The 15,950-nt window shown below is 39.5% G+C and overlaps 1 protein-coding gene across 3 annotated transcripts in view; it reads left to right on the forward strand.

The window, feature by feature from the left end:
- CCDC88C (coiled-coil and HOOK domain protein 88C) overlaps positions 1–15,950 on the forward strand; it is a 98,496-nt gene that overhangs the window by 70,043 nt on the left and 12,503 nt on the right. For all 3 annotated transcript variants that reach the window (XM_086748440.1, XM_086748442.1, XM_086748441.1), the window contains exons 15-24: positions 244–1,314; positions 3,374–3,501; positions 4,433–4,574; positions 5,153–5,341; positions 5,707–5,868; positions 6,963–7,240; positions 11,911–12,054; positions 13,633–13,819; positions 14,053–14,198; positions 15,636–15,725. In XM_086748440.1, the coding sequence (XP_086604566.1) occupies positions 244–1,314; positions 3,374–3,501; positions 4,433–4,574; positions 5,153–5,341; positions 5,707–5,868; positions 6,963–7,240; positions 11,911–12,054; positions 13,633–13,819; positions 14,053–14,198; positions 15,636–15,725 (2,537 nt within the window). The remainder of the gene's footprint in view (positions 1–243; positions 1,315–3,373; positions 3,502–4,432; positions 4,575–5,152; positions 5,342–5,706; positions 5,869–6,962; positions 7,241–11,910; positions 12,055–13,632; positions 13,820–14,052; positions 14,199–15,635; positions 15,726–15,950) is intronic.

Genomic DNA, 15,950 nt, shown 5'->3' on the forward strand with positions numbered 1-15,950 from the left:
GTCCAGTTTTTCCCTCTGCCTTGACCTTCTTGGCACCATTGAAATTTGTTAGAATATCATGTTAGCAGAGGCCACAATTGTTTACATGTATTTGTGTTGTTCATCTTAGTCAGGGAAAAGTGCTGAGGAATTCGTCTTGGATTAAATGGACATGGTTTGTCCTGTCTGCTTCAGGACTGATTTATTCTGCACGTTGTAAGGCAAATGAGTAAAATTTGCATTATTTTTTTATTATTTACGTAGATAAAGGACCTTAAACAAGAAAATGATCACCTGAATCAAGTGGTCTTATCCCTGAGACAGAGATCTCAAGTGAGCAGCGAGGCAAAAATAAAAGACGTTGAAAAAGAGAATAAGATCCTTCATGAAATGGTTACAGAGACTAGTAGCAGACTGAGCAAGCTGGAATTTGAGAAGAAACAATTGGAAAAAGATTTTGACCAGGTTAAGGAAAAAGTGGAAAGAGTGGAAGAAATGGAAAAAGAGCTCCATCGGCTGGAGAGAGAGAATGAGCAGCTTACAAAGAAGGCAGCAGCAATGAAAATAGTGACAGAAAAAGTTGAAGTTCTTGAGCAGGAGAATGGGGATCTGGAAGTGGAAAACAGGAAGCTGAGAAAATCCCTGGACACATTGCAGAATATTTCCATCCGGCTAGGGGACCTGGAAAGGGACAACAAGCAATTGGATGAAGAAAATCTGGAGCTCAGGAGAGTGGTGGAGACAATGAGATTTACCAGCACAAAAATGGCACAAATAGAAGCAGAAAATAAAGATTTGGAGAGGGAGAAAGAAGACTTAAGGAAGAATGTGGAAATGTTAAAAGCAATGAGCAAGAAATCGGAGAGGCTGGAGTTAAGCTATCAGAGTGTCAACTCTGAAAACCAGAGACTTCAGCAAATCTTGGAGAACAGCAGCAAAAAGATCCAGGAGCTAGAAAAAGAAGTACAGGGTATGGACAGTGAAAATCAGGTCCTCCAGAGAAACCTTGAGGAGCTAAAGATTTCTGCTAAACGGCTGGAGAGGTTAGAAAAGGAGAACAAAGCCCTAGAACAAGAAATAGCTCAACTTGAAAAAGACAAAAAAATGCTAGAGAAAGAAACAAAACGGCTTTGGCAGCAAGTGGAGCTCAAAGATGCTATTTTGGATGATAGCACAGAAAAGTTGGCAGTTGCTGAGAAGGAAAACAAGACACTAGAAAAAGAAATTGCTCGATTCAGAGATTCGTCTAATAAGCTGAAAGAATTTGAAAAGGACAATAAAGATCTCATAAAGCAAGTTACAATTGATAAAAGAACACTAGCTACATTGAGAGAGGTAAGCAAAATAATACTACTCATTTCAATACGATGCTATTTTTTGTTTCAGCTCTGTGGAGCATCAAAGGGGAGACAGCTGTTCCATGACTTTAATACATGAGCCAGGAGATCTTAAGTCATCACTGGATAGTGTTGCCTTGGCAAGTGGAACCTGCCCAAAACTGCAATGTACCACCAATGTCCATAAACACAGCATCTCCAAATGACACCTTTTTTCATACACAGTAGGGTTTTAACACTACTCCCACATGGTAGCTGTAAACTGAAGACTTTGATAGATTCTCTAACCCTGTGACCACAAAGTTGTTTGTTAACATGAGAGCTCCGGCAGGCGAGGTGGACTCTTGGGACGTTGGCAAGCTAATGATGTGTGTGCCAGAACTTGGTACTCTTATAAGTGGCCTATGAGCAGATTCAGGTTATTGCAACTTGATCTCATCGCCTGCCACAGTTGCTGTTGTCCTGCTGGAAACAGGATTTCCTGTGAAAGAGCATTCAAAGGAAAATGGTCAATGCTGTGGTCGCTCAGTGAAACAAATAAGTTTAGCAAGACTGATGCAGTAAGCAATTATTTACTTGAAGATTTAGTTTAATTTTACTTTTTGAAGCATTAGTGTAATTTTGAGGAGGAAAAAAAGCTTATTAGAAACGTTTGAAACAATGCCAAGTTGTGTTTCTATACAACTTTCCCTAAAAATAAATAAAATAATAGCATTTGTGAGAAGACTCCTTTTTCATCTTTCCCTTCTCAGACTTCTGCAAATTTCCAGTGGTACAGACCCATACAGAAGCGTATCTTCTTTTCCCTAGTTAATTGATATAGATTCTGCAGAAGGAGTTCATGGATGTTGAAGGGACCTGTTTACAGACCATGGACTGGCCCTGACCTTAACCTTACCCTTTTTCCCTTGCTGTGTGAATGAATATGTGGCTAAATTTGTGATATCAGAGGACTATTGAATACCTACAAAGTTTTGTTGTGGTTTTTTGGTTTTGTTTTTTTTTTTTAATTCTTGTTTCTGTTTGATATCCAGGATAATTTTTTTTTTCTTACTTGAAGTGCTTCAGTAACTTTGTTATTTTCATGGCTTATTTAAGAAAACTTTTGAGCAGAAACAGGAGCAGTGTAGTTCTCTGTGGTATATTTGAATTTCAGAGGATTTTGAATGGTAGGAATTTTTGAGCTTGGCTATGCAACCAAAAATGATTTGTCCTTTTTAAACATGCAGGCTGGCATTACATGTTCTCATGCCATTTCCACACTGACCACCTTACTGGCATAGCAAAAGCATTGTCCCAGTATACCTTGTGGTACGACTCCATCAAATCTCCTCCTCATATGACTTCCTTGTCTGATTCTGTTTAGGTTTCTTCCAAAGAAACCTAAATGAAACCGGAATGAACCAGTAGATACCAGAAAAAGTGACCAAAATCTGTAGTCTCTAGGGCTGTCCTGTCTCTTACACGACAATGTAATTATGCTTTTTTAAATTTTGGCAGTAATTTACTGTATGTCAGAAATTCAGAGTCAATAGTGAAAATACACTATTACCAAGTCTCTTGGTAATAGTATCTTAAACATACTATCTCAGGAAACTTTGATACTGAAGTCCTGTAACTACTCTCTGTGTGTGCCGGTGTTGGTTGGGCTTTTCAGAACAGTTTTTGTCCTAGCTGAGAGATGGGAACTCGCTCTGCTGGTATCCCCTGACCTGCACATGTCCCTTCTGTGGCACAAGGGCAGATGTCTCCTGGCCTGCACACATTCCTTCTTTTGGCAGGCAGGCAGGATGCCAGTGTTGGCAGAAGTGATTCAGTTCAGTGAGCAGAGACAAAGGCCAAAAGAAGCATTCTTCAGATTTGTTCCATGTAAACTATAAATAAAAGGAATCAGTTTAATTCTGCACTCAGCTGTCACTGATGAAGAATTTTAGCTGACCTTCTTGGAACTAGGATTTTATCCAATGACTTTTTTGAGTACTTTTTAAAAAATCTATACTGCTGGATAATTATCACCACCCTTTGCACAGCAACTAATCATGTTAGTGCTGTTACAGGATTTGGTCCTGGAGAAGTTGAAGAGTCAACAGTTGTCTAGTGAGCTGGACAAAATGAGCCAAGAACTGGAGAAGATAGGATTGAACAAAGAGCTGCTGCTGCAGGATGACAATGGCAATGATGACATGTAAGGAAACTGAGCTCTCTTAGTCCTTCTTTTGACTCTGCGAGCTTTTTTTCAGCCTAACTTAAACCATTAGTCTTCCTTTTGGTTCTTGTCTGTCTCACTCCAACTACCCTTTACCAATTTTGGACATAAAACATACTTTTCTTTAACAAGCTTGGCAGTAAACTGCAAATTTTGCAAAACTTTTTCTTGGATGGAAGGAAGAAATACCATTTCCTCTCTCTGTGCTGCCCAGTGTTGTTATGGTCCCCCTCTACTCCCTAGAAGAGTAGCTGGGTAGCTATTTCAGTGTGTGTTCCTTCTCATACCCTCTTCACAAGTAAGAATAGCATCTGTTAAACAGTGTCTGTCGTTATTCCATGTAATTGGTGATGCAGCCACCTGTTAATATAAACATAGATATTGCCTAAGAAATCTCTGATTGTGAGGAATTCCTTTGCAAATCCTACAGTAATGAACAAAGAAACACCAACAACCCATGTGTATATAGGCCTCTTGGTAAGACCTAGCTAGAGAAACATACCCAGCTCGTAGGAGTCTTTAGAATCTATTGTGGATTTTTCTTCTTGTCAAGAATGTAAAAAAGAGCCCCTAGAAGACATTTCGGTAGTGTAATTAGGGGGAAAAAGAGAAAAAACTTTCTTTTAAGTTATGTAGCTCTTAGATATTTCTGTAGAACTATGCTGGTGTTATCTCTATTAAAATTGATTGGATTTTCCAAAAGCAGGTTCAGCAGCTGTTATGTTCAGTATACATGAGTAGCAATCTGTGGCAGTAGAGGAAATTATTTTTCTGAAGAAGCAGACATGTATAATGTAACATGTGGTGAGATTTGGAATGGGTGAGGATGAAGTGAGGGTGAAGTCTCCCACATAGATGGTGGCTCATATCCTAGTAGCAGGCATTGGAAAGCTATTCCTGTGTCTTTCAGGAAATACAAGATTTTGGAGAGCAAAACTGAATCAGCACTAAAAACAACACTAGCTGTGAAAGAGGAAAAAATAGCAATGCTGGAAGCTCAAGTGAAAGACTCTCTGAACTTGAACCAGCAGTTACAGAATGACCTAAATATGGTAAGAGGTTAACTGAATTTTAATTGTTCATGATGTGGTTTTGTACATTCACTTTTTTTTTAACTCCATAAGAACAAGTTATCTCTACTTCCCCCACACACATATACATGCAGTTCCCTCAAATGTTTTTTTACTAAACTGCTTTCTCTCGTCCCTTTCTATATAATGGCACCAAGTTCATCAAAGTTGTTAGGCTAGCGGCACAGCAGAGGTTTTTACATAACCACTATTTGCAGATCTCTGTTTTCCTGTGGTTTTTTCATTGCCATGGTGTTGTTTTTTTACCTTTAATGAGAGCATAGGTGGAGGAAGACTGCAGTTGGAGCATCTCATGTAAGAGCAGCCTGGTTGTTGTGTGAGAGTGAGCTTGAGTCAAAGAGCACCTGACTGGAGGCCAGAAGACATGGATTCCTTCACGTGTCTGTGTCTCAGCTTCCCCATCTGTGAAGTCAGAGTAATGGTTCTTGAATCCCTTAGAGTCCCTCCAGTGCAAGAGAGGAACTGCATATCCCATCATTATTAATATAAAATCCCACTGTTAAATCAGTGCTGAAGGTTGTTGCTTGTTGGCTTTGCAGGTAAAGAAGGAATTTGATGCACTTAAGCAGACTCAACAGGATGGGCAGTATGCTCAGAAGTCACTGAGGTATTCTGCAGAGAAACTCATTCCCAACCACCAAACGAGTGAGAAATTGGAAACAGGACACCGAGAAGCTACCATGGAGTTGCTGAAACTGAAGGACAGGGCAATTGAACTGGAAAGGAATGTAAGCTGCCTCTTATTTCCTGTTATCTCTCAGACTTCCCTGGCAGTCATGAGCGAGTTGCTGGGAACTGGATTTTTGAGCTTATGGGGGAATCTGTTGGGTTTTCTCGAGCACACAGTTCTACCAAATTCCTCTGGTATCTCTTAGGACTGCATGGACTTTAATGCTATGTGTGTCTTGTATAACATCATTGCAGAGATTAATCCTGTGTATAACATTTGTCCTACCTTCATTTAATGCTGGAAAGGTGCACATTTGTTGCAGAATGATCATCAGTAATTTGTTCTCATCTTTGATAGGACTCCAAATGATCAGGACACCTGTTTCATTTCTTTGTCACCCCTTCAATGCCATCTTTCTTTCAGAATGCAGCCCTGCATACTGAGAAGCAGCTGCTGAAAGAACAGCTGAAGCATTTGGAAAAACAGAATGTCTCCTTCAACAATCAGATCCTGACATTACAGAAGCAAAATGTCTTCCTTCAGGAGCACAACACTGACCTACAGACGCAGACCGCCAAACTCCAGGTCAGGACAACCTTGCACCTCTGTGCCAGGAGACACTCGTGATTTGATTGTAGTAGTGTGGAGAAGATGACAGCTAATGAGAAAGTGTTTGTATTGATAGGCTGATGTAGTGGTGTAAAGGTGAGACCCATAAGGTAGAACTTATTTCTCCAAGCTGGGAGGGAAATTCAGTTTGTAGCTAATGTCTTGTAGCTATTTTCATTAAGGTGGTAGTTATTTAGAGAGAAATTTTAAATAGCAAACCAGCTCAATCCAGCTGTGTTGTTCCAGAAGCTGCACTTCTGGAATAAAAGATTTTTTTCTTTTCTTTCTGTTAATGCTGTGCCTGTGACAGAGCTTGGAAAAAATGGGAAGAGGGCACAAGAGGCATTGTAGCAATCACAATTTTAATGCTTTCAGACACAATGTCAAAGTTGCTGGTGGAAGACAGATACTCTTAAACATCACTTTAATTTTGAAAAAATAAACTTAGTTTGAGAAAGAGAACGTTTTTAATGGACAACATTGGATTAGCTCTAATATTTTTAATGTAAATTTCCCTTTTCAAAAACTCTTGCATGTTCACAGGTGGTTTTTTTTTTTTGTTGTTCTCTTCACTTATTTCTCACCTGTAATTGAAGTATATAAGCAACATATAAAATCAATGCACTACCTATCTGCTGAAATCAGGAGTGCTGCCCCCATACACAATGATGCAGTTGATTTTTTTGAGTTTGGGTAGACTTAAGTTTTCATTACTTGTACACAAACATGAGATAATTGGCTTTGTACATGATTGTCACAGATGCAGTTGAGTTGCAAGCATTCCAGCTCACCTTGGTCTTCAGGCTTAAGAGCTTCTGCTAGTAAACCAATGTTCTTTCAGTTTGGAGGTTATCCTGGTATTTTTCAGACTGCTGATAGTATGACTTTATATGGTGCATACTACCAGCAATAATACCAGAATTATGCCAAATTGTCCATAGACGTCTTAAGTCTGCAAAGCAATGGATGCATTTTTTATTAACTCTATACAAACACATGCTACTACTACATGTTTGTTGTATGTACCAGTAGGTGGAAATAAGTAATACTTTTTATTTGAGAAACTTCAGGTAGAAAATTCAACTCTCGGCTCCCAGAGTGCTTCACTGATGGCCCAGAATGCTTTACTCCAAAATCAGCAGACAGCCAAGGAGAATGAGAATGAAAATCTACTGAAACAGAAGGAGCAACTAAAAGCTGAGTATGAGTCGTTGCTTCAGGACCACGAACACCTTGCTTCATTGCATGAACGGCAGTCTGCAGAATATGAAATGCTAATAAACCAGCACAGCTGCCTGAAAACATTACACAGAAACCTGGATCTGGAGCACAAAGGTCTGGGTGAGAGGTACGCTCACTGCTCAGGGGTGTAGTGTCGCCAGAATGTGCCCATATTACAATTTTAACCTTAAATGTTGGTCTCCAGTTACAACTGGAAACCACTAAGTTGTTCCCCTGAAAAAGTGTCTTCTCATTCTTGCTGTCATTAGGAGGTTGGGTCCAAATATTTGCAAAGCTGTGTATTTCAGACCTGTAAAGGTGGCAGACCACAGATGACTCTGGTGATATATGGCAAACACAGGCTTGGCTCTTGGGGGTGTTTTGTCAGAAGTAACTTAACTGCCTTTACTACATTTAAGAATCTGTGCTATATTAATATGCAGCCTTAAGAAGATTCTCCCAATTCTCCTGTTGGGATATCTTTTCTAGTCATGCAGTAGGGTCTGCCAGTCACGTAGGTAATTACGTATGTGTGAGTAGTATGTATCTTGAGAAATATTAAATCATTGAAGATTGTGTGTGGCATCAACCTGATGACAAAGGAGGCCCTCTGAAGAAAACTGTATTGAGCTGGCTATGAGATGGTGAGGTATTATTTATTTTCTTCTAGTTCTCAGAATCTAAGGCTTTAGCTTCAAGCCATTCATTTGAATTGTGAAATCAGAGTAATCTATTGTTTAGTCTCTAGTCACTGTCATTTTCTGACAATTGTGTGTGGATTGAACAATATATATAATGTACTACTACATAAATGCCACTCTGCCTTCCCCTCAAAACTTTTCTTAAACAAATCAGTGATTTCCCTCAAAGTATCTGTATTTAGGTTCAGTTTCTGTGCAAGACCGTGAGCTGGCTTCAGAGTAACTCAATGGTGATCTTTGAGGGTAGACAAAAAACTAGTGCTAAACTCTTGTTTCCCAGAGACTAAGGAGCTGGCAATACAATGTGCAGTAGATTTTGATAAAGTACAGAAATAAACCTATTGTGATTAAAATATCCACCAGGGCTGTGTGACAGGACAGCTGCTTGGCTGTCAGCTAAATGAGCTGTAAGTGATTACCCAGACACTGTTCCTGTTTACCAAGTCTCTCTCAGACTGATTAATGCTTCTCATTGATTCAGACTTTGCTTGAGATTATCACGCTACAGTGTGTTGAGGCAGTTTGCTGGGTTCTTTGTTTTCTTGAGTTCTAGCCTAAGGAAGATGTGGTTTTCTAAAAATAGGTAATCTCTAGTGATAAGTGCTCAGATCACTATTGTAAATATTAATAATTTGGACTCTTTCTTACTGAGATGGGGCTGCCAGTGAGAGATGTTGCAGGGGAGCAGATTAGGGCCTTTTCTACACTCAGAGCAGGTTGATTTTGACAGTTTTAAGTGTCCATTGTGGTCCTCAGCAGATCAGTCTCAAAAGATACTTACCAAGGCGATTTGTCCAAGGACAACTTGTGTCTCCATTTGACTGTCAGAAAAAAAAGAGACAAGCCACTTTTTTGTTTGTGTGTTTTGTTTTCCCTTTATCATGTGCTATGTGCAGTTCAGCTGACTGAAGGAGCACAGGAGAAAGTTAGAAAAACAGCTGTAAGAGAACTATTTTCTTCTGCCACTCTGAGGCATTTAACTGCTAAGATGAAATATCTCACTTTCAACTTCTGCTAGAATGCACCACCTGCCGAGTTTTACCAGAGTAGCTGAGTGCAGCCAAGTTTGCTTGTGCAGAGTGTAAGATAAGGGCTTTGCTTGTCCTAACTCCAAGGTAGTTGGTTTTCTCAGTTGGTGACAGCATTGTAATCATAGTTCTGTTGCTTAAGGCAGGATTGCACTCCTGCACAAACCTAGGATTGCAGCTTGTCTAGAAAAATCCACAGCAACTTTAGTTAGCTTGTGGACTCCTAACACTGTGTTCTGGTCCCCAAGGTTTGTGTCGTTCACTCCAATGCGTTCTGACCACAGAATATTTTCTGCACCTGAGCAAACTTCATTAAACCTCGCTTGACTCTATCTGCACAATATTAGCGTTGCGGTGGGGATTTAATAATGGCTTGTGTGTAGCTGCAGTGAAATGGCCTGTCATAGCCCAGCAAACCACAGACATGTGGGTTTGACTTAGCAAGAAAAGGAGAGTTAGTATGTTAGGATCGTTTACCATTAATAGCAATTTCTTGACCTTGTGGTGTTTGGCTGACCATCTCAGTGAGCACAGAAAAACTGGACTCGTTCGCTGCAGATTTTAGCTTTATTTTTATTGCACGTGACTAAGGGGAGGTAATAGCTTACTAGCTACAATTGATTAGCACATCCTTGAGCATTTCTTTGTGGCTTACTCTGGAGAAGTCTAATCCTGTAGAGACACTGGGAAAAAAAGAATCCTTGCTGTGGAGGGTTACATATTGCAGGGACTTGTATTGTTATGTTACCAATGCTGACTGGTAATTATTTTTCTGGGTTCCTTTTGCAACATGCTTTTTATCATAGCTGAGCATTTTTAAAGTTCTCTCAGTCACAAATACCTACCCACAGTATTTCTCCTAACAAAGCAGCAGAAAGAGTGAAAGCCAAAAGAAGTAAAGAACAATATGATTGTTCAGTGTCAGGATTGCATCAGAGCCAAAATGGATTTTATTTGCATGTATAAGAAAATATTGTTAAAACCCCTCTGTCCAAGCACCTGATGCCTAAAGTGGCGGAGTGAACATGAGTGTTGGATAGCCTACAGGATGGGTAGCCTTGCCCCTTGTCAGGTTGCACAAATCCTTCTTAAATGGTAGACTCTAAGTTGAATCCGGACTACAAGAAAGTCTTTTGCCTAGGGATTTCATTAGGGCTCCAGAGATGCAAGATCACTTGCATTTTTGCAAACAGTTTCTTTCTTACCTTTCACCTAGTATCTAGGGGAGCAGCTGTGGTCTGCCTCTGGGGTTCTCATGCTCAAAGGCAGCGTGTGGAGCTGGGCCAAGCTGGTAAAACTGGAACAGCATACTGCTTCCCTCTAAGTAGCCCTCTTAAAAAAAAGAGGGCTTGGATGAAAATGAACGGAGTAGCCCTGTCATACAAAAATGGCAAAAGAATTCACAACACAGTTTCTGTGGAGGCAGCCAAGGGACTGACTGTGGAGTTTCTCTTCTCAGACTGTGGATTGGCATGCAGTCTGTCTTAAATCTGTCTTGGAGCTGGATGTGAAACCTTCCTCTGCTTTCAGGTTCTTCCATTTGTTATACAGACATTGAGTTTGAAATGTCCTGGAGCTGAGTGGAGGAAGAAAACAAATAAATAAGGTTAATTAAACTCACTGCTCTTACTGGGAATGAATAGCAAAAAGCAGCTTTTGTCTGGGAGACAGGTACTTTTCTGTGTGGCCCTTCAATGGACTGGAATTTGGGACAGGCTGTAATTTGACCCTGGCATGAAGGGAACGGTAGCCTGAAAGAAAACCAAGTTGGCAGGAGTCGGTGTATTTGGTGCTGTCTGCTGCTTTTGTTTTTGTTTTGAAGTTTGAGTGACTGTGCTCTGCATTCATCTCTGCTGGGATTAGAGTCACAGATAGATGCTGCTTGTTCTCTTTAGCTTTTGCAAGCGATGCTGCATCTTGCACCTGGTTGCTGTTTTAAAATTGCTTAGAAGAATGTTTCCTTGTGACTGGCACGGATGTATCTGCCCAGGGGTATTTTGGGGCAGTATCATTTTATCACAGTCACAGAAAAACATGCTGATGACTTTTGACACTCACTGCACCAGTGTCCCCAGTGGCTTCTGCTGGTGTGTGTGTGTGGGGACTCTGACAGAAGAAAAAGAAAAGTCTTCTAAGAATAGTTTGCTGTTTTGCAAAGTGGTCTCAAGCCACTGTTCTTTGCAGCGTTTTCTGAATGCAGGTGGTATAGCAGCTCAGGGAGGCTGAGCCTGCCTAATCGATGCCTGTGACAAGTTTCAGGGGAGTTGTTCCACACCTCTGTTATTTCAGTGTTCCAGAGATTGAAATTAAAAAGGCGTAGTTGATGGCATCTGCCCTCTGTCTCTGCCCGTCTCCCCACCCTGAATGATTTGTGCACAAATTGTATACCCCAGGTAGCAGTGGAAGCCTGGACGTGAGCACTGATGTTGCTTTTGAGTTTCTCACTACTGAACAAGTAAAGCCACTCCAGCGGGTGGGTCAGCCCCTGCTTGAAGGTATTTTGCTGTCAGCTCATCATCTGTGTGGAATATGCAGGAGATTATTACCTGTGCAGGATGCTATTACCTATGCATACAACCTAATGTGTACTAGATTGTTACCTAGTAAACTGTTGCTCGTTCCACTGCTTGCTTGTTGCTTTTTGGCTGCTGCTTTCTGCTTTTTAGTCAGGTTTTTGAAACCTGCCAGTGACAATTGTTTGTGAATGACATTTCAGTTTAATGGTGCAGCTTCTACTCGCCCTGGAGACTGACATACTTTTTACTGAACGATCAGTATCTGTAACTGAAATAAGATTCTGGCAATTGTGTTCCAGTTTGCTGTAGAAAAAATGCATTTTTTTTTCTAAATGCCTCCCTGTTGACTTGTAGACTAAGCTGAATTTCCTTGCATAGTGTGGAATTCTTCAGCCTTGGTAGATATTTAACCACACAAATGTGAATGAAACTAAGCGGGCAGGAAAAAAAAATCCTTTCTGGTTGTTGTGGTATTATTTATTAAAAATATTAAACTAGAGGAAGAAAAATGTTTACAAGAAAGCTGAGTGTGCACTGCTCCTCTTTTTACAGATACAACAGTTTAATGAAACACAAAGCAGAATTGGAAGAGTTGGAAATAGTTTTGAAAACTGAGAGAGAGGTTCTGCAACAAGAGAGGAGATCAAATGCAATAACTACTGAGGAAAATCAGAAGCTAAGGGAGGAGCTGGACAGGTATGGTTCTCTTGCTAAATTATTGTATATATCATTAAAAAGTCAGTTATGCAAAAAACAGTTGTTTTGCTGTGTTACATTAACTGTAGCTCCAGAATACCTTCATGAATGTGTCTGTTATTTTTTTTCAATTTTTGTCTCTTTAATTTGATCATTTTGTTCAACTCATTTAAGATTATCAACTTCATGGACACTTTCAACAAGTACTGTTATTTAGTGCTTCGAACATGGTCTAATCCTGGGACTTCTGCTCATTCAAAATGAACTTCCGCATGTGGTTTGGTTCACAAGCGTTTCTATAATGAGTTGTTTCTGAGCACTAGTCTTGAAGTAGAACTACAAATACCCAAAACTCTCAATAATATCTGGAGGTGTGTGAAATGGTTCCTACCCTTCTTTTTGTTGTTGTGGGGTTTTTTTTTGTTTTTGTTTTTTTTTGTTGTTGTTGTTTGGTTGGTTGGTTGGTTTTTTTTCTTCTGTTAAGGAGCACTGTATTATGGTTTTTACACAATATCATTTAGTTCTAGGAGTTACCATTGCTGATTATTTTCAGCTGCCTGGAGAGAGCTGCCATTTATTAATACTCGGACGAGACTTGGTTCTTGTTATTATAAGTGGGCGTAGTGATTGGTATGATCACTGGATAACTTTTGACTTACGTCTAAACTTCTTTGTGAGCTAGCATCTGAACTTTACATAATGCAGCAGTAAAACATACCGTCCCTCCCCAACCTGTGTCCTTACTAATGCTCTCTCCAGTTCAGTGCCACTGTTGATACTACAAAGGTGCTTTGAGAAATAGTTTGGTACAAATAAGGGGCCATGGTCATATCAAGTTAAAGCAACATCAGATTGAATCATCTTTAAAAATCATATGTTAAGTTCAGTCACAAAAGTTTCATATACTGTCTCAGTTGCAATGCATGTTAGAACACTGCAGAGCTGTGCAAAGGAGGTTTCCTCAAGCTTGCTGTTTTCAACTCAATTTTCTCTCGGGACAAAGAAAGATGTTACAAAATATTTATTCCAATGCTGGCAGAGAGCAAGGCTTAGCTGATCTGTCAGCAGATACAGAACTTAATATTTTTTATTTATCTATTTATTTAATTTTCATTATTTGTAGATGTTTTTAAATTTACCAAAAGCTATAAAAGAATGATGTTGTAAGATGATACTGTGTCAGTGTCTTACAGTTCAGGACGCTTTAATGCTCATATTTCATGCATCAGGAAAAAAAATTCAGTGAGTGTTCTTTATTTGTGCCGAATAGAGCTGCCTTTATATCAAAATGCTCTTAAATATATTGTGCCTCATGTGGTTTCTTTCTTGCACATTGAAGAAATAGGAGTGTTATGTTTCATCTGTTTTTCTTTCAGTTCTTTTGTAGATTTGAAGTATTTTATAATGCTATTACTACTTTCTTAATAAAATTTTACTATATGCTTAGATGTCTTTAGGAGTTAGTCTTTGGAACTTTATTTGATTTAGTGACAGCTGCCCACTGATGGTGTGGTCTTTGAATGTGAGGTGCTTCCTGGGTAGTGTTCTTCATAAGCTTGCTGTCTCCTTTATGTTCAGGGTGAATTTTTTGCACAATCAACTAAAGGCAGAGTATGAAGGGCTGCATTTACACACTAAAGAGCTGAAAACTTCCTTGAACAACTCTCAGCTGGAACTGAATCGTTGGCAGGCTCGCTACGATGAGCTGAAAGAACAGCACCAGTCCATGGATATCTCTCTGACCAAGCTGGATAACCACTGTGAGGTGAGTAGCTATAGGTAGGTATACTGGTAGGGTTCCTGTTAGACTGCTAACATACACTGTATGATGTTTTTGATACACTACATGTCAAGCTGTGTGGTCATAATAACACTCCCATATACTTTGAAGTTTATAAATTTGTATTCTGGGTTGCTATGCTGTTGTGTTAGCTTGATTATGGTGCGCTTCCAGGGATGCCAGATGCAGAGGAGAGATTAATCTATCTTGTTTAATAGCTGCTGTCCCGTCTAAAGGGAAACCTGGAAGAAGAAAACCATCATCTCCTGAGTCAGATTCAGATGCTGAGCCAGCAGAATCAGATGTTACTGGAGCAGAACATGGAGAACAAGGAACAGTATCATGAAGAACAGAAACAGTACATGTAAGAAACTAGAGACTGAAATTGTGAAACCTAAAAAAGTCGTCTAGACAAACATAGAATACAAATAAGATATCAGGAGTAGAAGGACAGGCAGGGGAATTACAGGATCACTTGATACCTTGCTAGATGAGGGAGTGTTTGGGAGGAGATCTGTGTAATGGAGAGAAGCTGCAAAATTTCTTTACGTTGCCTTACCGCAAAGAGATATTCAGAAGACGCCTGGACAAGCACAGCTCTTGTCAAATTATATAGATGAACCCATGTGGAAAACTTAGTTATAACAGATGGAATGCTAAACCTCACGGTACTTCTTGAAGGTTTCTGAAGAGCTTGGAAAAACAGCTGAGTTGCAACAAAAATTAAGTTTTATGAGAACAATTTTATATTTAGATTCCTGAAGCAAATATTCATACTACTCTCATTTTTGTCATTTGCATTACAAGAAATACTACTTTTGATGTTGTTTTTAAGAATGCACGTGTCAACATACATTGCTGCATCCCCTATGCACGAGGTGACACGCTTAGTGAGATACCCTATTTAAACTTATTTAAACATTTGCAAAGAATCCTGTTCTCACTGCAGTGAATTTCTCTTATATGTATATATAAGAAGGAAGAAAAGTATTCTTAATCCCAAGAATTTTAGTCTAAGCACCTCAGGATGATGTTAGAGTTGCTGACTGAGTTTTATTTCAGTACTCGATGATATGGCTGAAATGTTAGAAACTGTGTGCTGAAATTGGCTGAATACAGTTCAGATGTACTCCAAGCATATTTATCCAGGTGTCTGACAGTTCTGTGATGGAGATAAATTAGACCTGCTACTTGAATGAAAAAAGATTTTCTAACATCCACTGTGCAGGTTAATAAAAAAGAGTTAAAAAAAATAGTAAGACTACATGGCACTGCTAAAAGTGCTTTGACACTGCTTGCAGGAGACCAAAGTAGTCTTAAAAAGATCAAACATTATTTATTTCTCTAGTTACAACAGAGTAAGCCGAACAGGAATAAAATATCAAGTTATCACATAGACAAGTTCAAAGTATGTAAGGATCTTGACCTGTGAGTAGTTGTCAGTGACCTGTGAATAAGACTGAACAATCAGCACACGAATTTTCAAAAAAAAGTGAGATGAATCTTAATATTCACCAAACAGACTCTTGCCTGAGTTACTAGTGAGTAATCTAGCACCAATCTACTGTTGTTCTTTCACCTTTCATGCTTGTTCCACAAAAATCATCCATCAGCAAGTTTGGTAGGCTTTTTCATTTGCCCTCTCTAAACAAACAGTGAGTGAGCTCAGTAGGATTATGAAGGTTATGTGATCAGAACATAACGTCAGTCTCTTTCCTCTCTTGGTGGCTTTTGGTCTTCAATTTTTTTATTATGCTTAATTTCATCCAGATGGTTCAGAATGTACTTTTCCCCCTCACAGTGATAAATTGAATGCCTTAAGGAGACACAAGGAAAAACTTGAAGAGAAAATAATGGACCAGTACAAGTTTTATGATCCTACTCCAAAGAAGTAAGTCCCATTTGGGTTCAGTTCTGCTGTTGTACATATTTATGAGGATGAGAAACAGCTCCCTGTAACTGGACATAACAGAAACTGGGGAGGGACCTCCAATATGGTGACTAAGCAGCGGTAGGAGCTTCCAGAGCTGCTCTTTCAAAGGGAATAAGCAGTCCATTGGAGAGAGAGGACTTAAAAAAAAAAATTAAGAACAACAAAAAAGAGTCAAGCTAATTC

This window comes from Chlamydotis macqueenii, chromosome 5 (assembly GCF_036417535.1).
Source record: "Chlamydotis macqueenii isolate bChlMac1 chromosome 5, bChlMac1.mat, whole genome shotgun sequence".
In the NCBI taxonomy this organism is placed as follows: domain Eukaryota; kingdom Metazoa; phylum Chordata; class Aves; order Otidiformes; family Otididae; genus Chlamydotis; species Chlamydotis macqueenii.